Source organism: Vanessa tameamea, chromosome 15, assembly GCF_037043105.1.
Source record: "Vanessa tameamea isolate UH-Manoa-2023 chromosome 15, ilVanTame1 primary haplotype, whole genome shotgun sequence".
Taxonomy (NCBI): domain Eukaryota; kingdom Metazoa; phylum Arthropoda; class Insecta; order Lepidoptera; family Nymphalidae; genus Vanessa; species Vanessa tameamea.
Window position 1 is genome coordinate 71,023 of NC_087323.1, and position 25,403 is coordinate 96,425.

Here is a 25,403-nt window from a genome sequence, read left to right on the forward strand (position 1 = left end):
ATTAAAACATTATAGTCGCGTACGTATCGTTTACGAACTATACATTACACTACATTTTTATATCTAAATAAAAAACAATGTTGCCAGAGACGTTGCTTTCCATAGGTGTTTTGGTCATTTTAAATATGAGATTATACGCTTTAAATTTGTTTCTGCTATTTTATCACTGAGACCAAAAAGTTATTTGGATGAGTGGTTAGCAAAAATTTAATCAGTGACCCGTCTAAAATGTCGATATCGATTCTAGTGCGGAGGTTACACTATATTTAGCTAATAAAACCGAACATGGCAGCCCTGACCGCCGACATCGCATTAGATGACGGGAGACGTTGATGGGCCGCGCGCTTGCGCGAGCTACGCGCACGCGCTCCGCAGCGTTCGATGGCGGGGGCGGAGGGGGAGCGACGGAGCGTCAGCTCGCGCCGACACCCTCCGCGAGCAGCAGCGTGACGCGCACCGCGGTGCACAGCCCGCGACGGCTCGCCTGCCCGAGAGCTCGCACGAGCGGCTCTAACCAGCCGCGACGTGTCGCGACACGTACCAAGCGACCACCATCGACGAGATCACGCAACACTTACCCATGCAATCGCTCTCTTTCATCCTCCGCACGATCTTTATGTCGATACTCTTGATATAAATATCGGAACTGGACGAGAATGTCGCTACCGGCGGTGAAGTGACTTAGTAAATCGATTGGGATTAATGACCAGTGGACAGTGCTGTCAAATTTCTTCAGCTCCAGTACGTATGATGTTATGTGTCAATGTGTGGCTCAAAGTTAGCAACTGTAAAATCTTTTAGTGTCATTGAACCCCGAGTAGTGTAGATAAGAGATTGTCGTGAACTTAATGACCTATTAACCTACTAAACACAGTCATTGCAATTATCTAGAGAACCTCATCCACTGTTGCTCCCATGTGACTGTCCCTTCATATTAATAATTAAACAGTAGAGTTTTCTTATGTTCTACTGATATTAGTGGATAGAATAATAGATTTAATAATAGAATGTATATTGAACTTTTCTTCCGTATTCCCGATCGTCATTGCCCTTCGCAAAGTATCCAAAATTTATATTTATTTAAAATGATTGCTAAAAATTAAGGAGCTGCTGTATTATTGTTATTTCCTTAGTTACTACTCGACATAAACGCTTTCATTCGTCAATATGAGTTGCTCCATATAAGTGTATTTCCCTTTTAACACAATTTTTGTTACAATAAATCCCTATTGTTTGTTCAAACATGATTGCTCCATAAATAATAAATACATATAATACCATTTTAATGTCATTATACGACACATTGTGGATAAGACACCTTAAATAAATAGAGATCGCAAGTGATACATCAAGCAGAGTGTCGATGTATTTGACTGTTATTAAGGTTTTTTTTAATAAGACTTACTTTTGAATTTAACATAATAAGGAAAAATATATCATTGTTACTCAGCTCTGGCAAATGTGAAAAGTCAGGAGCACAGGTCGTGGTTAGCGAGTGTGAGCAGAGCGTCGCGGCGGCGGCGGCGGCGGGCGCATGGCGACAAGCGGAGCCGAGCGCCGGCCGCGCCGCGGGCCCGCGCCAATTGCTTCCTTTGATCACGACGTTTCGGAAGAGGTGAGTGTATCGATTTGATCTTCGGCATAAAAGGTATTTTAATATGTGGTTTCGCTATCAGATGATTCATGTATATCATTTAAATTTGCAGTCAAGTCCGGAAAATAAACAAGCTTTTCGTTTACCTGAGATCCGTGAGGATCCAGTGAGTTCAACTTCAAGTGTCGTTGCGTCGACGTCAGGCGGTGTCGACAGTCTCGCACCACCAGAACAACGCGCAAGGTCACATTCTTCTCCAGCTGTTCACACAACAACGACTGTGGCAACCACTTCGGCTCTTCAGACGCCAGCCGCTCCGCGCATCGATATATCTCGCGCATCCAGCTCTAGTCACCAGGATTCGCGTGATAGCTCACCTGAATTGGCACTGTTCGCGGGTGGTGGTAACGGCGAAGACACACGCGCTCGACTCGAACTTGGCTTTCGAGAAGACGGGGCGGCGGATCTACGTTCATCTACTGAAGAACTTGCTTTTTTAGAAGGCGCACCTGGAGGTACTGACACACGTGCACAAACTGCAGCACCACCTTCTCGTCGGCACTCACGTAAAGACAGTCAAAGTTCTGAGGCGGCACTTCTCGCTGTATCAGGCCGAACTAGCCGTCTCTCTAGTGTTGGATCTCAGTGTTCTGCGCATTCGGCACTCTCAGGATTTAGTCACGCTAGTCGAATATCGAGGCTTTCTGTAGTTTCGGGTACTTCCCGTTCACCTTCACCGCACAAAATGCTACTTGAAACATCATTTTGTGGGCCAAAGCCGATAGAGACAGATCCCGAAATATGCACAGCTGCTGTTGAAGAAAGGCTCCTCGAAATGGCTAAGCTGACCGATGAAACGGTAGCTTCAATTCCTGATATTCAATCTACACCCGTTCAAATTGCTTCATTCCCACCAGTAGATGCGCGTGATCGTCGTGAGGTACGAACAGAAGTAACGGTTGAGAATGCGCGACCAGCTAGTGCACCTCGGCTCACTTCTCCAAATGCACCGAATAGTACACCCGTTCCAGGCCCTGCACCGTCTACTACATCACTAGATGATGAAAAGCGATTAAAAGAAACAAGAAACCGGGCAAAAGTGGAAGAGCGCCGAGCAAGATCGAGAGACCGCCGTGAACCAGCTCAGCCTGAAGTGCATCGACGTGGTAATCGTTCAAAAGACATAATAAGAATAAAACTTAAGCCTGACGATGAATACGAAGATGACGAAGATGAAGAAAGTGAACGAACTTTGATAAGTGGAGAGCCTGCACGAAAACCAATAACGCTAGAGTTAAACGATCGACCTGCACGTCCTAATGAACCTACAAGCCCACAAACTACCTCGAGGCGACAACGAGATAGTCGAACACCCTCCCCATGTGGTGCACCAGTGTCAAGAAAATCATCTTTTTGTTCTCTTTTTAAGTCACGTGAGACTATCGCATCTCCAGACTCCCCATCTGATGCATTGCGTCGCAAAAAAAGTCTTAATGAGGGCCGATCTCGTAGCAAAAGTCGTGATCGCTCTACAACACCCTCTTCAACAGGAAAAATAAAAGGCTCAGTACTATCATTGTTTAAGACACCACGGCGCAGTGGTACTTCACCTTCACCAGGTTCTCGTGATGCCTCTCCAGTAGTTCAACAACAACGACAATTTCCACAATCAAATGTAGAAAAACAACGAGGAGAAAAACTTAAGTATTACGAGGATTCAAAAGATGGAATTATTCATATCCCCTTACATACACCACCTGATGAAATAAATTCAAAAGATAACATACACGAAACAGTTTCTACCCGTGAAATTTCACGTCCTGCTTCAGCACCGCAACAACGGGCTCCACTCGAACGAAGTGCAGTTATTTCTTCCATTACTCCCATATCCCTTCCAAAACGGACCCAACGAACTGTACTACCCGATGGGAGCATTATTATTCCCTTACACTCTCCTACTGAGAAGACCGTTTCTACAGAATTAACTACAAATGTAGAATCTACTTCTGATATTGAACAAATAGCAAGAAAACCAGAAACAGAATCTACTCCCGACAAATGTATGAACAATATTTCCGAACAAAGTTCGGACGCAGGATGTACAGAGACAATGGTGCCTGAAGATATCGCGGCAGTTGCAAATGTCACAGATCGTCCTAGAAGAAAAGAACGGATAATATTCACGACCCACGTGGGAAGCAAAGAACAAGTTTTCAGCACTCAATTTAGTATAACGAAGACACCAAGTATTACTAGCGAAATATCAGAATCGATTCCGAGCTTTCCTGAGAATGAGGAAGTCCAACTGAATGAATTATCACAACTGACATCGACCTTGAAAAATATTGAGGTCGAAGTTAATGAGTTTTTGCCAACCAGCGAAGAAATGATCGGTGAAATAGGCGACGAACAAACGGTTCGAGAAATTAACACAAGTCCACCGCCAGACACTGGACGCGACTCTTCAGAGTCAGAAGCGAGTTCAGAAGTGGCGACGACTCACGGAGGTAGCGAAGCGGAGCGTCGAGGTCTCGTGGTACAAGAATCATTTGAAGAGTTACCATACGTACCAACAACGCTCCCTTTGGAACGATCGCTAGCATTGCCGATGATCCCAGTACGCGATCGCAGTGACATTCATGTCGCTGGCGTACAGCGACCACGGGCAACTCGAAGTGCAGGGGGAGCATTAGGTGCATTGACTCCCCCCTCGGTACCTACGCCCAGTAGCAACGTAGCAGAACTTAGCGGCGAGCGATTACACATCAGATTGCCACGGCGTGCGCGTGCTGCTTCAACCGCTTCTGCTGCGGCCCCACCTCCTCCACCGCGCAACGTTCGAGCTCGGTCTCGAAGTGGAGGTGATGGTAAGCTATGTTTTTTCTAGATTTATTTTGTGTATTTTGAAGCAAATTGCATTAGATATTGATTTGAGTTAAAAAATGTAGATTTAAATTGTTTCCAGTATGAAACTGAAAATAAGATTGCTCATTTATATATGAGTAGTTATTTTGTCAAATTAATTGGCAACAATGTAAAATAATCTCAGTTTATTATTTAAAAATAAAAGTCTGCTCTCAGTTTTCTGCAATTTTAAAGTCTGGTAACTTTTCCGAACCTGTAGTAGTGTTTAATTTGACAATCAATAAGTATAATACTTGTATATTGAAAAAAAAATCATGTACAGTCGGGGTAAGAAAAGGTTCGTCACCTTAAGATCTATTTTCGTGTGCTCAGTATGAGCGATAACCTGCTTTACCGATTGAGTATGACATATTGCGTCGCAATGTCATTATAAGTCGCATCTAGCAAAGAGTATTATAGCGTTTAAACGCTATAATAATAATAAGAAGAAGCCGTCAATCGGTATGATAATTACCAACTTTTCACGAAACCTCATAATCCTTCGTGAATGCTCGTGTAACATCGGAGATTAGGACATTGTCTTGTCTTTTATAAAAGAGAGTGCATAGTATTAATCCTACTTCCTACTAATATTATAAACGCGAAAGTTTGTGTGTATGGATCTGGCTGATTTCTCTGAGGTGTGGATGGATGTTTGTTACTCTTTCACGTGAAATTTACGGGTGAAACCGCAGGACGGTAGTAGTAAATAAAATAGTAAAAATAATTACAGTAAAATTTATTCATTTAAACAATTCTTATTTATTTTATTAAAAACGAGTATATCCGCCATTCGTATCAATCACAGCTTGTAGTCGCTGTCGCATTGATCCAACAAGGCGAGAGCATATGTCGGTTCCTCTGAAGCCCTCCCAGACACTTCGGCAATGTTCTACGACAGCTGCTTTGGTTCTATCGTTATTATTTATCCATGCTGCACCAGCAAACGCCATAGATTTTCGATAGGATTTATCCGCCGCTTTTGCAAGCCAAGGAATCACCACTACTTCCTGGTGCCGATGGAACCACTCATCACAAGTTATGTGATTACATTAACCGTCACTTAAAATAACGGCCGAATAATATTACAAGCGTTTTTATTCTAAGATTGCAAGATATTGCAAGAAAATATATGACACTGAAAGACTTCGACAATTTAGTAGAAGATATCATATCTAATTTAAATCTTGTAATGACTAATTAGGCCATAAAAAAGTTTTTATGTTGATATGACACTAGACGAAGTCCAAAGATGTTACACTATTTTGAATCAAGTTATCATACTATGTTAGTTTAATTTTATATGCAGTTGTCTGTTTAGTGCTTTAGATTCAAAAGCTACTAAGAGTTTACGACTTGATAAAGGAATGAATTTGAAAACTGACGAAGGTTTTCTTACTCTGACTGTACATATATTCGCATTATATACATATGTCGGAGATTCACATGGATAGCCATCTAAACGATTGTCTTCGTCTACCTCTAAATTCAGTCAGTACGCACGTCTGGCGCTGGCGTTGCCCCAAGACCAAGAGACCAAGTGCCTCACTCAACAAAGGAACACACACTGATAGATACGCCATTAAATCTTTATATTTCCATCTTTAGGCTGTGTAACCAAATACTTGCCCGTCTTATATTTCTTACAATTGACGTCTCTCCACTGACAATCTTTAAAACGTTAATCACATTGTGTGTTATTGTCTTTCTAATAAATGAGGTCGTATACCCGTATAAATAAATTATCTCTATACCCTGTTCAAGTTAGCTTGATCTTTTTGACAGACGGGCTGGTGATGAGAAACAGAAAATATAACATTTTATAACAGTCGATGGAACGATGGAATGCGTAATTCAAACTAAAATTAAAAAGAAATTTAACTTATTTTTCTAAAAAGAGTTATACCAGCTAAAGAGACCCCAACCACTAGCCAAAGAGACCCCAACCAAAAGGACCCCCCGTTCGTAACAATGTTACATCGATCGGACGGTAGGGACGCGAATAACAGGCACTAACAGCTACAAATATCGATTACAAAAATCCTTATTAAAGATTGAAGAGAGATTGAGAGAATTGATTTCAGTGTTTCTATTTAAATTTTACTTTGAAGCAATAATATATAATAGAAAAAGTCTTAAAATATTCGGATAACGCTTAAATCTTTAGGAAATTTTGTATTATATGTATTTTTTTAAATATTTTTACAATTTTTAAAATCATTAAATTAAGAAAATAATATGTTCGTCATTGCAAAGTTATGTCGATTAGAAAAATTTACATCTGTCAAAAAGATCAAGCTATCTTGTACAGGGTATAACATACTTATATATGACTATATCTACTTAAAAAATAATTGGAGAAAAACGATACAAAAGGAAACAAGCATTGGACTCAAATATCGGCAACATTCTTTATTTACAATACAGAATATAGGTGGACATCAATCTTATGAAACTTTTCATCAATCAATAGTGTAATAGTTTATTCAAGTAGGCTATTACGAGCGTTTCTTTTAATCATTAATTCGCAGAATTGTATTAAATGTAAACCTGCGGTTTGAAATGTAAATTCTACTGATAAGAACCGACAAGAAACTCAGTATTTACCCTTTTCTATCATCTTAAATACTAAATTATGTCAATCAAATACAATTAAGTATATATTATATATCCAAACTGAAAGGCGACAAGTATTAGCGTTACGGTTTTATATCATATATATAATCTTGTGTTGAGTAATACGAAAGTTAATTATTATTGTTTATGAAAGTTTTTAAACAAACGTTTTGATATTTATTAAGTTAAAAATTTAATTTTGCCAATTTATTTATTACAGAAACGTATACCTTGCCCAAGAAGGATTTATTGACTTTGCGGAGTCGGAAACTTGGCGTTATAAGCTTAAGCCCTCGTGTTTATACATTGATCATCATTGATTCTATCAAAACGGTTAATATTTATCGTAAATATATGTAACATTGTTTTAAATATAATGAGATCCAAAACATCCTGAAGGGATTCTCGAGCTCCAAAATTATAAATTGGCTGGACAGCTCTTTTGTGAAATCAAAACTGATTCAATATCTGTAACGTTTCTCTAGGCAGTAATATGCCTAGTGAAAATAACCTAAATAAGTATTCTAGTCGAGCGGAATCAATATGAGTTACTTAGCTAATTTTTCTAACCGCATGCTGTGAAACTGATACAAAACCACTCCAGACTCAGAGGATTCCACTGATGTTTCTAGAAAAGGTCCTTAGTTCAAATTTATTAAAAATGATCACCACTTTTTTGACTGTTTCGATTTCATATAATTAATATAACGGACTCAGTTATACGTTTAGTTAATACAGTTCATAAACCAAACAATAGCGTCAAAAATTACGTGATTCACCTCTCTTCTGAGTAAATTCACAAATTTCTTGTTTAAACGACTACCGAAAAGAAGTTTTACATACAATTGTTCTCTTCAGAAAAGTTTTCTGAAGCTTTAAAGCTTTAAACTATGAAAAAAGTTGCCCAACAGGGAACGATATCGATTAAAGCAATATTTTTTAAATATTACGTAATTTAGCAACTGGCATGGAGGCGAGAGGGAAATCAGACTGGATTGACTTCTCCGAGGTGCCAGAGCGACGGAAGCAGCCGAAGCGCATTCAAACTTTACCAGCGACTGCTCGCGACTCAGTGGTGTTCAGTTACGTGCCACCCGAGCGGTGTCGCTGCGAGTGCCACGCGCACGGACACGTGCCCGACGCGCCGCCCGACGACGAGCTCCCGCTGCTGCAGGATGACTCCCGCCACATGACCGTCAGTTCCTCGTCACTGGAGTTCGAGGAGGACGGCGGGCACGTACAGGTCAATGTGCACATCGCGCCCTTCACCGCCGACCTTGACTTGCAACACAACCATGCAGATACGGTACTTATGACGCTGACATTATACTTCTCATTGCTCTTATCATTTCAAATTCTAATTATTTCAAAAATATATAAAGACTAGCTGCCCGTCCTGACTCCGTCTGGACGAAATAAAGATTTTATTTACTTCCTGATTGCGGCACCACCTAACCGGGTCTAATCTAAGCCATCCTGCGATCCATTACAAAAAAAAAATCATCGCAATTGGTCTAATCGCTAAGGAGAAGTTCAGTGATATACACACGTATAGAAGATTTATCTATAATGATATTATCTTAAATTATATAATAAACATAAATAGTATACAACAAAGTTGCTCTCTGTGTCTCTATCTCCTACAGAAAAGCCCGCGATAGCATGTGTATCTTTTAAGGTATACAGTGGCGGACTAACAGGGGGTGGTAGGGGCGGCTCTCCCCGGGCCTTCTTGTCTTGGGGATCCCCCAAATGCATCCACGTTATCGTGATCAAATCCTAAATTAGACTTTAAAAATGTGCTTAGTACCTACATAATTTCATCAAGATCAAAACACTACACTCTACAGCCATCTAGACTTTTTACGCGGTACTAATATTCTTTAAACTTCGCTGAACGCGTCCAATACGATGGGGGAATCCTCGTTTTTGTAGCGGGTACTTCCCCTGGAATTCCGGAATGAATGAAGTGGAAATAACTCGCTCTTATTCGCCTACATTTACATTCACTGCATTATATTTACGACGAAAAATAAACATTGGCCTCATTTAAAATATACTAAACTTCATTCCGTTTATATTTAATAGTTTATTCGTGTGTACTGATAATTTTGCGAAAGGGTAACTTTTTTCAAATGAACGTAAACACTTATTTATACACACAAATGTAATCTGAATAAGAAGCTTGTAAAACTACATTTTTTTAAAGCTGGCAGGCCTCATTCAGCTTTGCCACCCCGGGCCTCTGACGGGCTTAGTCCGCCACTGAAGGTACGATATAAATGTACGATAAAAAATATTTTTATTCATTACAAATAAGTAGAAAACTATAGATTATTTGCGAAGCCACTTCTTATTAATCCTTATTCGGATAGGTAAGGTACCTTTAGTAAATATAATTAAATTGTCTTTTACACTAGAATATTTGAATTTAATTACGTAATTAATTTAATTGAAACTTTAGAAGATATTACCGTTTCCAAATGATGTGAACGGCTGGTCGGATTACTAGCTGTTACAATATTAACCGTGGCAGTTAAATCATACAGATTTTACAAAAAAAATACGATTCATATTTCTCATTTAATTATTATATGAAATAATAAATAGACTATTATAATATATAAATAAAACAAATACAGCTATCAATTATTTTCTTTACTAATAAATTGCATCCGTGCGGAGCCGGGGCGTGTCGCTAGTATAAAAATAAATTACTGAAATTGTTTCTGTGCGATTTACAATTTTTACAAGCTATACTTGCAATATTGCTTACTAAATATGATAAGTTTATTTTTTAAATACTTTTACATTGTGATTGTACCCCGAAGTTCTTGGTTCAATTCTCGGCTCGGACCAGGTATCAATTCGTATATATAATTATGATAATAATTCTTTAATCTAAAAATCAACTTCACAGTATGGTATTGTTTCAGACGCTGCCCCAATGACCGGCGGCTGTCGTTCACGCTCACCGTACCTTACTTGTGTCTCTCCGAGTTTAACCTTTTATAAGATATATTATTCTCTATTGACCTGAGGCGAGATGTTATCATTTTTGAGATGTAAATTTACCCGTTAGGTACTTATATAAATTTATAGCGTCGTTTGTAATTCTTACTATCCATCGTTGACCCTTGATTGCATTTTTTGATGTTTATTAAATTGTTCGTGTATAATATTTCGTTAGGCGATTGTATGTACTGATTGTATTATAGTACCTAAATAGGATTCACGGACAGTGATAGAGCGAAGCTGCCTTAAATACTAGCAGAGTGTGACCGGTGGCGGCCAACCACATCCTTATTCAAACTAATAATAATGTTCATATTTAAAATATTCGTTGTGAAAAACATCAAACATCTATATTTAGAGAATCGATTATAATTTACCTAGTGTTAATAAAAATATTGAAGCCATTATTCTGATTACTATTTGTATCGTAGGAACCACGTGTATATAGGTATGTTGGAATGAAGAAAGCGTATTATGTTTGAATGATTTAACAAGTGTTTGCTCAATTAGCAGTCCGCTCATTCCGGCTGGTATTATTTCAGCTTATGTTATTATACATATCTGCAATCCTTTTTATTATACATTGTACAGAAAGAAAACAAAGAAAAAACATTATTATTATTATAAAGTATAATAAGTGTCTACTTATTATACTTTATACAGCGCCGTAGAGAGAAAAATAAGTTAATTCTTTAATAGTCCACAGTTCCTTTTTTATTCTTTATACTAGTTTCCTATACTACAGTCTTAATTCCTTGCTTATAATATTTATCGTAGATTTTAGAGCACCTAATGTTTAAACTTGAGAACTAATTAGCATCTAAAAAGCCTTTCATTTTGGCTTTTTCTAAATGCAAATTTCTGACTTTGCATCGCTATCGAGACAGCTTTTCATAAGTCCCCTTTGGGTGAATGACACCGGCAGCTTAGATATATGACAAAATCATTTGATTATATTTAAGAAACAAACCTTATTTATTGTTATATATTTAATTTTTAGATATTTTCACTTTATGGGGACATCACTGCAAAGGTTTTAAAAATTTAATTAAATCTTGATCGTTTTTTTGAATTTTTTGTATCGTCCGTCTGTTGTACAGGTGAAAATGAGATGTGAAATATTACAATGTATGACTATATTATTGAAATGAGCCGTTATGTATATGTATGATAATTTAAACAGGTACACTGTAAGGTTTACTGATACAAGGATGTGTTTGGTGACGCAGTGTTGCCATTTACACGACATATTTAGAAGGTGTTTTCTTATCACTTTGTTTTGCATTAGCTATTTAAGTTAGCCCTGTTAGTATATCGAGCTAATACATTATTTTATTCAAACCAATTGGTACAAAATTCTCAAAAAATGTTACAGTTGAGGAATTTCAACTGTTAAAAAGATTTTATCATTTCTTTAACATTTTGTCGAATGATTGTATATTTTGTAAGTATTGGAGCGAAATTAACGAAATAGTGTTTTAAAACCTTTACTATCAAAGTATTTTTACTATTAAGAAAAGATATAGCAGTGCAAACTGCATTTAGAACTTGGTCATGGTATTCGCACATATCATGTGTCAAAATTTTACATTTCGTTATGTATGTCAACCCAATTTCGGTGCAGTGGAACTGAATCATTGTCTTTACAAAAACGTCTTAGTGACGAGTTGTCAGATACCTTTCAAAATATATAGCAAACGATAGCAAGTTCTAGAACGGCAAAGGCTAAGGCGGTTTCTTCTTTATGCTCCTAACCAATATTTTAATCGTTTTTCGGGTTATTATTGTTAATCATTTTGAAATGTTAATATTTTTTTATGTTACTTGGTAGTTTTAATATTTAGATAAATGGAAATTCGCATATTGAAAATTTCACATATAGCTACATCAAAAATAATGTTTATATAATTTCTAGCAGAATATTTTTATTAAATATACATACCCGAAATCTAAAAAATGAAAATGAATAGATTGGAATACTTTACCCAATTAACAAACTGTTCATATAACATCAATCCCATAACATAAAGATAACTCGCGCGCGTCTGTACGGTAATAGAATCCGCTTTATATTTATTTGAGTAATCAATAGGAATAGATTTTAATTTCCTAGCAAGTCATTTGGTGCTGGTCCGTTTCGCTCGCCTTCGTTTTCTTCTGCATATTCATATATTGTTAGTTACTTTCATGCAATAATAAGTAAGAATGTATGTACCAATGTTAAAGTACTTCTACAGATTAGACAAAAGTCTGAAATATAAATTTTTGCTTTCCAGCTTTGTATTTTTATTGCCTATTTACCCTAACATTTAATTATATGGAACTACTCCGGACGTTGTACGGCTGGAATGATTATATTATTTATTTGTTAAAAAAATCCGACCGCAGTACCACGAACTAATAAATAAGCACCACCCGGGTCCAATCTACAACAGCCAGAGACCCATACTATGTATTATTAGATAAATTAATATTTTTCATAAATGAGTAGTTATAGATGCATTCACAAATATTATTTTTTGTTGTTCTGCCGATTTAATTCTTACATAAATACATGAATCATCTTGTAAGTGGCATCGAGATATACACGCCAACAATTTAACGGAGGAGTGGAGGTGCGCCTTCGTGGACGAACAGATTTAAGTATAATGTATATGGATGGCTCAAATACAAAGTAGATTGCCTGTATAAGAGATCGGCGCCCATTTATACGCTCATACTAAAGCATACGAGTAACGATCTCGCACTTAATTTCTCTCAGATTTTAATTAGTGTCAATGTTTTAATGTTTACATTTCGAAGCTACCTGTAAGCTGGCCAGTGGCCGAAAGCTATCATGTCCCATCTAAGTATATACTAATATTATTCTACCTCTTCGACTAAATGTTAACACATTGGAAAATAAGTAACATCTGGTGGCCCTGGGATCTTCGAATATCTTCTTGATTGCATAATTTGCAAATGAAAAATCTTTCGTAAATAAAAAACAAATTTTATTTGTTACCTTCATACAATCGCGAAAATAATCATGGCTGTTTCGATAAGACACATAAATGCATTTGCTTTACAATATAAATATGACTAGCACTCGAGTAGAGAACTAGACACAAAACAACCGAGCCTAGCACTGACATTCAGACAACTTATACATATATTATTGTATATATAAATTATGTGATCATAGAAACATTCTGTAGTGTAGTATCAAAAAGTTATTCTTAAACATTTTATAGACGGGAGGACTGAGGTCAGTGGTGGCACAGGAGCTCGTAATGCCTCTCACTTGAAAATCTTGCCCTGATTGAACTTGCGACCCTTGGAGTCGGTACCGGACCATGAGAAGTAATCTTGCACCATCTTCTTGGTCTCCTCGCTCTTGGGGTCTAGCTTCTTCCAGTCATACGACTCATAGTCAATCTGGAATAAAGAAAAAAAAGTTTTAAGTAAAATAAAAAAATTGGAGCCCAGAAGGCACGCAGTGGTCAATTGAATTTTCGAGTGGTTTTGTTTATTAATCTCGAGCTTGGCATATAAGAAAAGTGAGGAAACCAGCATTTTACCCAACCTTATTTTACAAAACAGCAACCAAATTTAGTCATGCTCCAAGAAAGTTTACAAAGGAGGAGGCCAATCCCAGTAATGTTATATCGGATACGGCGGGCTGCTACTACTACTCACTGCTAGAATAAATAGAAAATAAAAAGGGTGCACTCGGGAGATGCTATAGTCGAGGACGGTCTGACCTGCCAGTCGGGCGACAGCGGGAAGGCGAGGTCGGCGCCGCGCCACACCCACACGCCCGAGATGCTGGAGTCGTCGTCGGCGCCGAACAGGCACACCGACGCGAACGCCTGCTTGCGCATCTTGTCCAGGCGCTGGAACATGCCTGCCGCCGCACACACAGCGTTATCACACTCGTACATGTCAAACGTCAGTGGAGTCGTTCAGGTAAAAAACCTGTTTGTCACTTACCTGTGATGAGGTTGCAGCTCATGAACACCTTGGAGAGCTCTTCGGGGTACTTGTACTCAGCGTACCAGATAGAATAGTTTTCAGGGTCAAACTTCTCCCAGAAGTATGGAATAGATACTGTCTCGTCCTCATTGGAGTAGCACCTCTTAAAGTCGTCCATGTTGAAAGTTCTATTAACAAACAGAGTGAGAGTTAAGGTTTATAGAATTGTATAATCTCTTAGATTGACTGTTCCACGGTGCATTAATAATTACACTATTATAAATAAAGGCATACGCACACCTAATATAAGAATTGAAAGATTTTTTTTTTATTTGTTTATAGAATAGTTTTTGAAAATATATCTTTTTTAGTACTGGTTACAGTACCAAAACATTTAAAAAGACATATATTTATTAAAAACAATACTGTTGGGGTTGGACTAAATCTTGACTAAATAAATTAAATTTATTAATATGAGTATTCAGACACTTAAACATCAACAAATGTGTAGAAATTAGGAAACATGTCAAAAGTTGAAATATTGGAAATATTAAAAGGCTAAAATAAAAATTAATATTGAAAAGACGAAAATGAAGTAGTAACTTTTATTTCTAAAATAACTATAATTCAAAGCAATATATATCTTAACTCACCCCTTTGGCATGGAGTCAAAAGGGTCCTTAGACTCTTTGGGCTTCTCATCAATGTCATCATCTAAAGTGGGTTCTGGTTTCTCCTCCTTCTTTTTTGGCTGTTCCTTCTTCTCAGCCTTCTTATCTTTCTTTTCACCATCCTGTAAACAGTAATTGTATAAATTTATGGTTAAGGGTGAATTTAATAGTTTTATATAACTTTGGTTAATTGATGAAATGCATTTATTTTTAATCACACCTTCTAACATTCTTCCCTATGATTCACCACATTGTCTTGTAGAAAATACTTTTTTTAGCCTCAAGACTACTTTTCTTTGAACATATATTTTGTTTGGTACAATATAGTGTTAAAAAAATTTACCTTCTTGGACTGCACGAGGCATTTCTTAGGATTATATGTGGGGGGATCTTCACACAAGGTGATGGTTCCTGTGACAGAGGATACTTGAGGCTGGTTGGCCAGCGTCAAGAACCAACGCTGTACATTCACGAGTGAGGAACGTAAGCTGGAGTCCAACACATTCTGTAATTTAATAGAAATAGTTTAAAAAATTGCATTCAAATTTATGTATTTTAGAATGAATAAATATTTAAGGTCATACCTGGAAGGAATGTATCAGTGTGGTGAAGACAATGATGTCAGCCAAGGTGATGCGTTCAGTGACCAAAAATGTGCGAGTGAGCAGATGGTCATCCAGAACCTTCAACGCCGCCAACAGGTCAGTCTTTGCACGCTCTACATTCTGTTAACAGAAGTCATGATATTACATATCCCTAACAACATCTGTTAGATACAAAATTAATATACAAATGCCAGCTATATAAAATTCTGTGAAGCAGTATTTTCTTTGAAGGTGGTATAATAATAACAATATCATTAATAGATTTATTCACTCACAAAAGTAATATTAATTTATAGGTCTGTGGTCTGTGGTCTGTTCATGGCATAATATCAGCCATTGACTGATATTACAATAATAATTGGCATTATTAACATTACCTTAAGATAGTTTAAATAAATACTGATCAAACCTGTTTGTTGAACTGCATAATGCCCAGGTAAGGGAAGACCCAGGCGCAAGAGGCAGGGAGCAGCTCGCTGTCAGCCCATGATGCCCACTGGTAGATAGCAGCTTGTGTGGCCACATCTGACCCACGGAGAGTAGCATTTGCCACTTCACAGAAAATATTCGATTGAAGAATTAGAAAAAAATAATTTATTAAATTCAGTAAGTAGTTGTTATGTTTTAGGTATAGAAGTACCTAATCCAGAAAACAAATATTATAAATAAATAATACTAAATCTTATAAAAATTTATACAACTGTCTATATAGATGATACTATTACCGCAATGACATTGAGTAAATTAAAATAAATACATAATTAGGAATATTGAATATTTATAGTATATTTTCATTCATAGCAACTAAAAGTATATAAGTAATTTAAAACTTATGACATACCATAGTAGGCAATTGCGTTGCTCTCTGTAAGTAGAACTTTCCCGTCAGAGCTTTCGTATGCTGGGACCTAAAATTATTGGCAATCATTACACGTCACCGTCAAAAACATCTGGACCGATAACACATACACTACACTAACTCAATAATAATCACTCACTTTGCCGGCCGGGAACTTCTTCAGGAACCCATCTGACTTATTAGTTTCGCCGAAGACAAAGTTAGGAGCTACTTTTACATCGGCTCCGGAGTACTGTGCGGCGATCAACGCCTTATAAGCACGAAAATTTTCCGGATAAGTATAAAGTACCTAGAAAAAATATATGTGTAACATGTTAGAATTTAAATTGGTAGCATCATCTATCATTGCAATAAGCTGGATTACTTTAGATCACGTAGATAATTTAAAATTTAAAAGCACGTACCCCGGCCGCCATGGTTGAGGTCTACTCGGAAAGAGAAAGATCACAGGGGTAAGGGGAGGGTATTGGCATATGACATTGACAGTCACTGCAAAACGTTGAGAAATTATTTGACCTTGTTGGTATATTAAAATAAACGCCTCAACTAACATTAAAATTCATGTTTTTAAAGAGTAAATGTTAGTATAAAAATTACCAAAGTAATATATAAATAATCATAATTCATTACTTGGTACTGTAATACTTAATGGAATACTTATAACCATTGTTTGAAAACTCTTGAATGGTATTCGATAAACTATTTGTAGCTGTTATTTAATTGGCAAATATAATTATAAAAAAACTATTTAATTACGCAAAAATATTTAGTAAAATAAAATTTTCACTTGTTGCCGTTTACTATCTGTGTTTTAAAATTATTCTATTTAATCTGTCAACTTTATTTAGATCGATCATCGATGGTGTGTTCTGCAGACAAGTCGTTTTTCTTTAACAAGTGATAAGATCAACCAAATTAAAAATTAGTACGAATTAGATCGTACGAACGAGATCAACATTCTTAACTGAACGTAACATAAAAACAACACCATGGTAAGAGTCACAACGTTATTTGTATTTCGACTTCATTATTGGTTGCTCCTATGTGTTTCTGGGTGTAAACCGGTGATTTAAGCAATTCAGAAATAATTAGAAAATTATTTTGGCTATTTACATCTTGGCTTTTATTAAATATTAGATCTATGCATTTTTATTGAAGAGAGTTTTATTAATTATTTGTAAAAAAAAACAACTTTACTTTTACAGGGCAACGAAAATTCAATTCCTATGGAGCTCTGTTCAAACTGTGAGTATGCATTTCGGTTTTGCAAAATCCTTCACCTTTCTGTGATTATTTTACTTGCCTTATTATAACCAGTGTTTCATTGCATACTATTTTCCGTTACCAATACCTAATCTTATTTGAGATAAAACAATCTTATCCTTTAAGTAACAACTCCCCATTGTAATGACTAGCATAAAAATAAGTTATCCCCAGTACTTAACATATTGTTAGCTTCCTGTTGCAAGAGGAGACGAGTAGTGGATACATTTTGAGTGCGGAATAGGGTGTGCGTAAGAAGCATAACATGAGGTTTGTTTCAGCACGTGTTAACTGCATTGATTTTAAGGTGGAGAACTGTGAGTGTCGTAGTGTCACTCGCTGATGTTCATCTCCATGTTGACACACCGCACGTACACCCCACCCCTATTATCCAGAACAATTTTTTTACTAATTTTAAACTAAATTTAAATAAATTGAATTGAAATATAATGTAAAAAATCAACAAATAGCTATTAATATTTTTATGGTGTAGGAAAACCATAGTCTATGTGAATGTTGTGACATGTGTAAGCATTTAATGGTGATTTTTTTAAATTAACTTAAAGTTTATCGTTGTCATTGAATTTAATTGAATGTTAATTCTGGCTCCTAGTTGCCAGTTGTTTAACAACACGAACATTTTGCTTGCTATCATTGTCTGTTAAATGTGATTTGTGTGCATAATCAGCTGTACCGTGTACGCCATAGTTCTTAGATGAAAGCTTATCTATTTGTTTATTCTAGTTGGTGTACTATACTATATAATTTGTTGTAATTTTTATAACCATTTGCTCTTCTCTATGCTCAAAATCGAAATTAAAAATTGTTCTGGATGTACATAGATTATTTTAAAATTTGGGCTAATGCATCCGCATCACCAATGCCTCTAGAGTACAGAGTTCTTAGAATATATTGTGAATGTTTGTGATGGTTAGATTGTTTTATAATTGTGCAGATGTGAGGAATGTATGTGATGGGAGATGTCAAATATCAGGTCACAACTGGGAGCCATTGTTCAGAGAGCTCGTTATATTGAATCTAAAGGAAAAGCCGAAAAGTTCATCAGTCTGTCGTATACTTGGTCAAATAGCTGTCGAGAAAACCACCAGCATAGGTTTGACAATCCTCAAAATCCCCGCGCCTTTATCTTTCGTTTTATGTTGAATTATTTCTGTTATTTTCTGTGCTTCTTATATTCAAAATGTGATTTAAAAAGAGCTTCTATGTGGACTTTCGTATCTGACTTCTCTCATTGCTTTATATTTTTGGTGGCTGGTGTAGACCGAGGCGACATAACTGTCCGCCAGGTATCGCTTCCGTACGTTTCGGTAGGAACAGATGCGCAATGCTTCGAGCACGGGAACGTTTAGAATGGCTTTGTATGTTAATAATAGAATAGCAGGTACTAACATACAACGTGGGCGTTCATAGATCGCTCACGACAAAACGACACTAATCGAAATACAGACGGGTTGATCGTATCTATAATAATAGACGTAATACACACGAAAATACTCTTTAAATAAGTCTTATCGCTTAAAATTCAGTCCTCGACTTAAATTCAATAGCTAAAGTAAATATTGTCTCGATTTGTCATCATTTTGTACTCGGAATGTTTAGCTATGTGCGGTTGTGAGATAATCAGCATGCAGTCTGCATACATGACTTCCGCGCGTATGGAACAATACGAATTCAGTAGCAGTTATCGCGAACACACAATAATAACAAATACTGTGGTTCGACTTAACCGTCACAACCTTGAAACGTTAGAGGCGAACCCGAACCAATAATATTAAAACTGAACATCAATCGAATTAAAATAGATCACTCATTCATTAAAGATCGAGAACCCACTACACTAGATAGCGGTCAATACTGTAAATAGCAGATCGTAGTATCCGAGCCGCACACACTGTACGCTTGCACTCGCCCGCGGGCGGCCCGGCCGGGCCGGTCCGGTCGGGTCGCGCCGGCGAGCGCGTCCGGATGATGTTTGTACGCGACGCAGTCGACGCGGACGAGATCCGGCGGCTGGGCAAGCGCTTCCGGAAGCTCGACCTCGACAACTCGGGCGCGCTGTCCATCGACGAGTTCATGTCGCTGCCGGAGCTGCAGCAGAACCCGCTCGTGCAGCGCGTCATTGACATCTTCGACGCCGACGGCAATGGCGAGGTAACGTACGCTACGGCTCGGTGAGTATGACTTGCTTATGGCCGTTATTCCGTGACTAACGTCCGCCGTGCTCGTGATGTGACGTGACAAACTGTGAGATGTTCTTGTTTACTTATTTGATACAATTTGAGGTCGTGGTCGACTAATGGTGAAGATTTCGGACACAGCGATGATTAGTGTAATCGACCTGAAATTATTTTTTTGTTACAAAAAATCCTTGAAAAATAGAATAATTCATGATAAGTAATGGGACGAATTGTTTAGTGAAATAGCTTTAAAACTCTTTTAGGTGGATTTCAAGGAGTTCATTCAAGGAGTGTCGCAGTTCAGTGTGAAGGGCGACAAGCTGTCGAAGCTGCGGTTCGCGTTTCGGATCTACGACATGGACAACGATGGCTTCATCTCTAACGGCGAACTCTTTCAGGTGACCTACGTCTCAGAATTGCGCATTGGCCTAATAAAATATTATATGAAATATTATATTTATAATGATTTCCGACCATTTAATCATTTCAGGTTCTTAAAATGATGGTAGGCAACAACTTGAAGGACACCCAACTCCAGCAGATCGTGGATAAAACGATCCTCTTCGCCGACAAAGACGAGGACGGCAAGATCTCCTTCGAGGAGTTCTGCAACGTGGTGGGCAACACGGACATACACAAGAAAATGGTCGTCGACGTGTAGACGAGCTCTCCGTCTCCACCGTTTCTCGAGAAGTTTCTTGCCACGATATTTTACTTCCATTGAACTTTCAGGGTCGTCTATCGAAAGCCCCGGGGCGGCCGGTCGCTCTCGAGAGCCCGTGGAGGCCGACGCCACTCTTTCGCATTCGTCCTCGGCTCCTCTTCGCTCTAGCTAGAACACTATTCAAATTGTGCGCCTGTCGCCCCTAAGTCGACGTTCTGTCGTCAACGGCGTGTTTGGTGGGACGTGGCTGTTCTCGCGTAACGGCTTGGCATAGTGACGCCACCTTCCGTTTTGGTTCCCGTCTCGTCGACATAGTTTCACCGCGCGCTAAAATAACTATGGCGAACCTTTTTATTTAATGTTTCGCGTGATACAGATTCAGATTCGGTATATTAATTTATTCATATTCGGGTCAGACCACACCCGATGATGTAAATGAACTAATCACTGGAACATGCGGGCTTGTAATATTGAGTACAAATCCGCGACGTAGGGGCGACCGAGGCGCCTCAAATCTATCATAATATATCATCAAACATTACTAACTAAATATAAGACATACATATATTTACTTCATATTATAGATATACATCGTTAGAGAAACTTTTATCGTAGTCAAATAAATGGATTTTTTTATTATTTTGTTGCAGTAATATTAATTCGTATTGTTATTTAGTATTTTATGTTACGTTAGGTATCGGTTTCAATGCAGTCGGTGTTTGTCGGTATAGCCTAGCCTCGGTCGGTAGAGCCCGGCTCGGTCGGTAGAGCCCGGCTCGGTCGGTAGAGCCCGGCTCGGTCGGTAGAGCCCGGCTCGGTCGGTAGAGCCCGGCTCGGTCGGTAGAGTCCGGAGCCGTCTGCGGGCGAGTGCTGTTCCGGAACTCTGAATACACGACATTTTGTAAACGCACAACAGTCGCTCCGGTCCCGCCAGACGCTCCAACTTCGAGGTTAGTGCTCATTTTTATGCGCAGATTTTTTTACTTAATTCATTTAATAATAGTTAAATATATTTAAATAAACTATACGTCGTTCTTTAAAAGCGTCAATATTTATAACAATATTAAAATAAATATAAATCGAATAACATCTCCGCTTATTAAAAACGATATTACGATACAATTAAATTATCTTTTAACTTTGTCCGAATTTAATAAAAATAAATTAAGAATAAACCGTAATATTAGCTAATGTTATTTATACCGTGACGGGACCCTCGAGCGTCCTCGACCTGTCGGATCCCCTCGCCGACCCCGGACACACCGGCCGGCAGCGGCCGAGGCGATCTCGCCTGTTTCCGTATCCGTCCTGAAGACAAAACCACCCCCCCCCGCCTCACCCTCAGCCCCCGTGCCATACCTCGTGTTACCGATATGATTACTGTGTATAACGATATTATTTGTCTACGTGGTACCACGGAAACCAGCCCAGTATGGAACTTACTTGTACGAGTTATGAGATGACACAGACGACTTCGAGAGTCGGATTGGGAGTTCTAACAAGTATTGTGTATTTTTTGTTATATTAACATTGTGTGTATAAATAGCTCGACTCTAGAGGAATAATTGTATACAAAATAATATAATATAATAATTTCCTTAAATCGTACACTATCATAGCTCCTGCGTAGTCCCGCCTGTCTGCCGGTCGGTGGGACGTCCGAGGCGTCGGCGCAGCTCACGGCAGGAAGTCATCTCGTAATACATATTACTACATTCAATTTCCGTATAGTAAGCGATAGGTCGTAAATACAATTTTTAAATATTTTCTTCTACCGATCATTGGAATGTCAAGACTCGTATGTCAAAGGTTTGAATTAAATTATGGATTGTCTCCGCTAGCTGTGTTACCTTATAGAATACTTAAGGCGCCGCCGGCCGGTCGTCAGTCGTAGCGAGCGCACGTGAATCTTAAACATCTAGTCACCTTTGTTGTGAATTATATTATATATGTAATGTTTACGCACGTGTACCTACTTAATCTGCTCCAAAACAAATTGCGTTTTGTTTCCGATTATGACGATATGTTCAAAAATATAAAAAAAACATTATTTCGAAACCAGCCGAGAAGTACAAACATTTTGATCTGATTTTGACTACTCTGTCTTCACTCGATCAACGATGAGGCTGGATTATTTTAACTTCATACGAACGTTTAAATTATGTTTGCAATTCAAGAATATAGAATAAAAATTATAGCTATAACGTTAAAGCCTTATCTCGGGGAACGGCGACATTATACACTCGACACGAGTATTGCTTTCGTGACCATTATTATAATTGTCGCTTTAAAGAGAAACCAACGACACAATGGCTGTCAGCGAGTTATGTAATAAAACATAATTACTATAATAAGTTGTAAAGGTGAGCCGAGGTCGCATTGGAGTTATTTGAAAATATGTAATGGGAACATAATATGTCGTTATAATTTTATGCAAATAATGAAAGCAACGTAAAGTTTATGCAGTTTTTTTTAATGACGTCATTGTGTATTTCGGTTAGCGGTTTAACTCTTGACGGAAATAATCTCGCGTGTTGTCGTGTATTTGAATCACTTTCTCAATGTCGTCGTTCCCGGTACAGCGACTGTACGCTGTACGCCCTTAGGATATGAACATGTTATACTGTAGTCGATGTTGTGTCGTCTGCTCATCTCCACCAGTAGGTAGCGTGTCCTAATAAGTCTGTTCTCGATTGGAACTGATTATAAGTTTTAATAAATTTTCAAATTTCCTTAAGACTTTTTATATTCCTCCTCTTTTTTACAGTTAATGTAATTTATATATTAATTCTTAATTGTCTATGGAAGAAATTTTATTTAGACAAGTTTCAATATTGTTTGAATTATAATAAATAGTTTTTAAAATTCATAAGTTTTTAACTAAAGAATATATGTTATTGGTATGGACGATTATCCCTCTCCTCTTAGAAGTATTATTGGGAGTTCTCTACAGTAACACAATATCCAGATAAATGGCATACAACTATAACTAGCAAACAACAAAGAAGGCTTCGTCTTTTGTTACAAATTAAAGCAACAATATTACAAAAGGAATTTTATGGCAGATGCCAGTACTAGATTGTATTATTATCGAGACATTTCTGAATATATATATATATATAGATCTATCAATATGGGTTATAGAGGCAGCTTAAAGATGAAACTAAACAATAAATAAATACTAAATAACTTTATTAAAACATTACACTACTTAAAGTCTATACTAAGTCTACACAAATCTAGTTGCAATACCTAATAGTTTGGTGTAATCTGCTCCTTTAGCGTGGGTCCTCTCTTTGAGAATGGTGCGCAGGATGGTGGGAATGGGGACATGGATGCGAGTGCCGAGAGGAGTGCCGTTGTCATCGATTAGGACAATGTTGTTGCTATCAAACTTTGGCACTTTAACTTTTTGGGTTTGTTTTAATCCTACTAGAATTCCTTTCTTTTTTTGACCTTTAATAGCTACCATTACTCTATCTCCAATGTAGCCCACACCTGTGAAAATCAACATGTATATTATTGCACACCACAATACAGGTTCATAAGTTTAAAAAAAAACATACAGTGAGTCTTAATATAAGTTTGATTGGTATACATTTGAACATATTTATTGATACGCTTAGTAATAAGCAACATTTCTTTATAACATAAAATTAAATGATACATTTTAAGTTTTAAAATGAATTTGAGTATAGAACAAATGATTTTTAACCATAACAACTGTGTGCTTGTATAACAGTTCATGTTGGTTCACTTTATCACATCTTAGATATGAATAAAACAAGAAAATGAATACTAACCATGTAAGCAAGCGACTCAAACAAACAATATATTTAAGAATTAATTTTATATATGATTATAATTTAAAATATTATAACAAACTTACTAGTATTTGACTAGCTGACAGATCTACATTGTCCCTACTTTTGATTTAAATTAGGTTTAGTAACGTTTTGCTTAGAAATTGTCAGATTTTTTTTTTGTTTTTATTATATTAGTATAAGCTCACGTTAACTATGATAAATTAAATTTGATTGTTCATTTTCTCGTTTTTTTCTCAAACATATTTTTATCACATTAAAAATACTTTGGTCCATTCCAAGTATTTTCACACTGGACAAATATTTAAGAGGAAATAAATGTAAAATCATTTTCTGTATCATAATTCTTGCCAGTAGTTCCTTCAGTTATTTGTCTGTTAAAATTAGTTTGGAGTGATAAATTTGTCATACGTACGTTTTTTGTTGTAGACACAAATAACTTTGGGTGGTTTGCCTTCTGCCATAGCCCGCTTGCCTATTTCAGAGTTATCCACTACTCTGAGTCGGGTCAGTAATTGTACTTCATTTAAACACGTTGTCGTGTGAAAACCATGTGATTGAATTGTACTTAGTTTATTCATCAAAATCCTAAACATTTTGATGTATGTTTAGTAGTTCAATTGTTTTAAAAGTAAGGTTATATTTTACCACATATGACAGTGACGTTTGATTTAGAAACTTCAAGTTATTTACTTAAGCTGCGATCAGAAATGTGTTGTGGATCGGGTAGTAATAGAAATGTCATATTTTATTTATAGATGAGTCATTCTTGTTTCTTGATTGGGTATTGGTTTTATCAGTTGTCGTTGTTACAATAGACTTTGCTAATATAACGGAATGGACTAAAATAATGGTTACTTTACTTTTTATATTTTTTCTTTTATTTTGTTAAATTATACTTGCATTAAAAACATGGCTTGACTTAAAAAGAGTCAATACGCTCTGCATAACTAATGAGAGTGACAAATTTCCACTTTTGAAATTGAATCCTATTCATGTCATTGAGTGACTCGGTAGTTAAATTGGATCATGGGCTAATCTGTTGTCACCGTCCCAATTTTAGATTAAAAAATCACATTATAAATTTTATCAAAGTTGGCGTTCTGACAAAAGCTCTTCTATTTTTTGATATCAAAGACGGCTCCGTAACAACTAGATTAACATCACTACAGTCGGACAATGTCCTTTAATTCAATGTTTTTGACCATGGCTCCTCGGAGTCAATCGATAGCCAAA

At 37.2% G+C, this 25,403-nt stretch overlaps 4 protein-coding genes across 7 annotated transcripts; 2 read left to right on the forward strand and 2 right to left on the reverse strand.

Moving 5' to 3' along the window:
* Positions 1-368: 368 nt before the first annotated feature.
* LOC113391542 (serine/arginine repetitive matrix protein 2) lies at positions 369-10,238 on the forward strand. 3 transcript variants are annotated; one of them, XM_026627528.2, is made up of 5 exons: positions 369-741; positions 1,470-1,615; positions 1,707-4,461; positions 8,074-8,420; positions 10,051-10,238. In XM_026627528.2, the coding sequence occupies exons 2-5, from the start codon at positions 1,535-1,537 to the stop codon at positions 10,063-10,065; spliced, it is 3,198 nt and encodes a 1,065-aa protein (XP_026483313.1). In that variant the 5' UTR covers positions 369-741; positions 1,470-1,534; the 3' UTR covers positions 10,066-10,238. The 3 variants fall into 3 exon arrangements, 2 of the variants coding, with proteins under 2 accessions (XP_026483313.1, XP_026483312.1); XM_026627527.2 differs by having other exon boundaries at positions 370-741; positions 1,451-1,615; XR_010309353.1 differs by having other exon boundaries at positions 400-741; positions 1,451-1,615; positions 8,124-8,420.
* A 2,862-nt stretch (positions 10,239-13,100) lies between these two features.
* On the reverse strand, positions 13,101-16,768 carry LOC113391543 (elongation factor 1-gamma). The gene is made up of 10 exons (XM_064217174.1): positions 16,623-16,768; positions 16,358-16,507; positions 16,201-16,267; positions 15,769-15,911; positions 15,339-15,479; positions 15,098-15,259; positions 14,737-14,876; positions 14,102-14,271; positions 13,873-14,015; positions 13,101-13,546 (listed from the first exon to the last, which is right to left on the reverse strand). Exons 1-10 carry the CDS (start codon positions 16,632-16,634, stop codon positions 13,409-13,411), a joined length of 1,266 nt encoding a protein of 421 aa, XP_064073244.1. The 5' UTR covers positions 16,635-16,768; the 3' UTR covers positions 13,101-13,408.
* A 283-nt stretch (positions 16,769-17,051) lies between these two features.
* On the forward strand, positions 17,052-23,215 carry LOC113391544 (calcineurin subunit B type 2). Of its 2 annotated transcripts, XM_064217178.1 has the most exons (6): positions 17,052-17,210; positions 17,424-17,463; positions 17,763-17,798; positions 19,490-19,653; positions 19,943-20,077; positions 20,170-23,215. In XM_064217178.1, the coding sequence occupies exons 1-6, from the start codon at positions 17,208-17,210 to the stop codon at positions 20,338-20,340; spliced, it is 549 nt and encodes a 182-aa protein (XP_064073248.1). In that variant the 5' UTR covers positions 17,052-17,207; the 3' UTR covers positions 20,341-23,215. The 2 variants fall into 2 exon arrangements, with proteins under 2 accessions (XP_064073248.1, XP_064073249.1); XM_064217179.1 differs by lacking the exon at positions 17,763-17,798 and having other exon boundaries at positions 17,053-17,210.
* A 303-nt stretch (positions 23,216-23,518) lies between these two features.
* LOC113391545 (large ribosomal subunit protein uL14m) lies at positions 23,519-24,841 on the reverse strand. Its single transcript, XM_026627534.2, has 2 exons — positions 24,583-24,841; positions 23,519-23,841 (listed from the first exon to the last, which is right to left on the reverse strand). The coding sequence occupies exons 1-2, from the start codon at positions 24,761-24,763 to the stop codon at positions 23,573-23,575; spliced, it is 450 nt and encodes a 149-aa protein (XP_026483319.1). The 5' UTR covers positions 24,764-24,841; the 3' UTR covers positions 23,519-23,572.
* Positions 24,842-25,403: the final 562 nt, after the last annotated feature.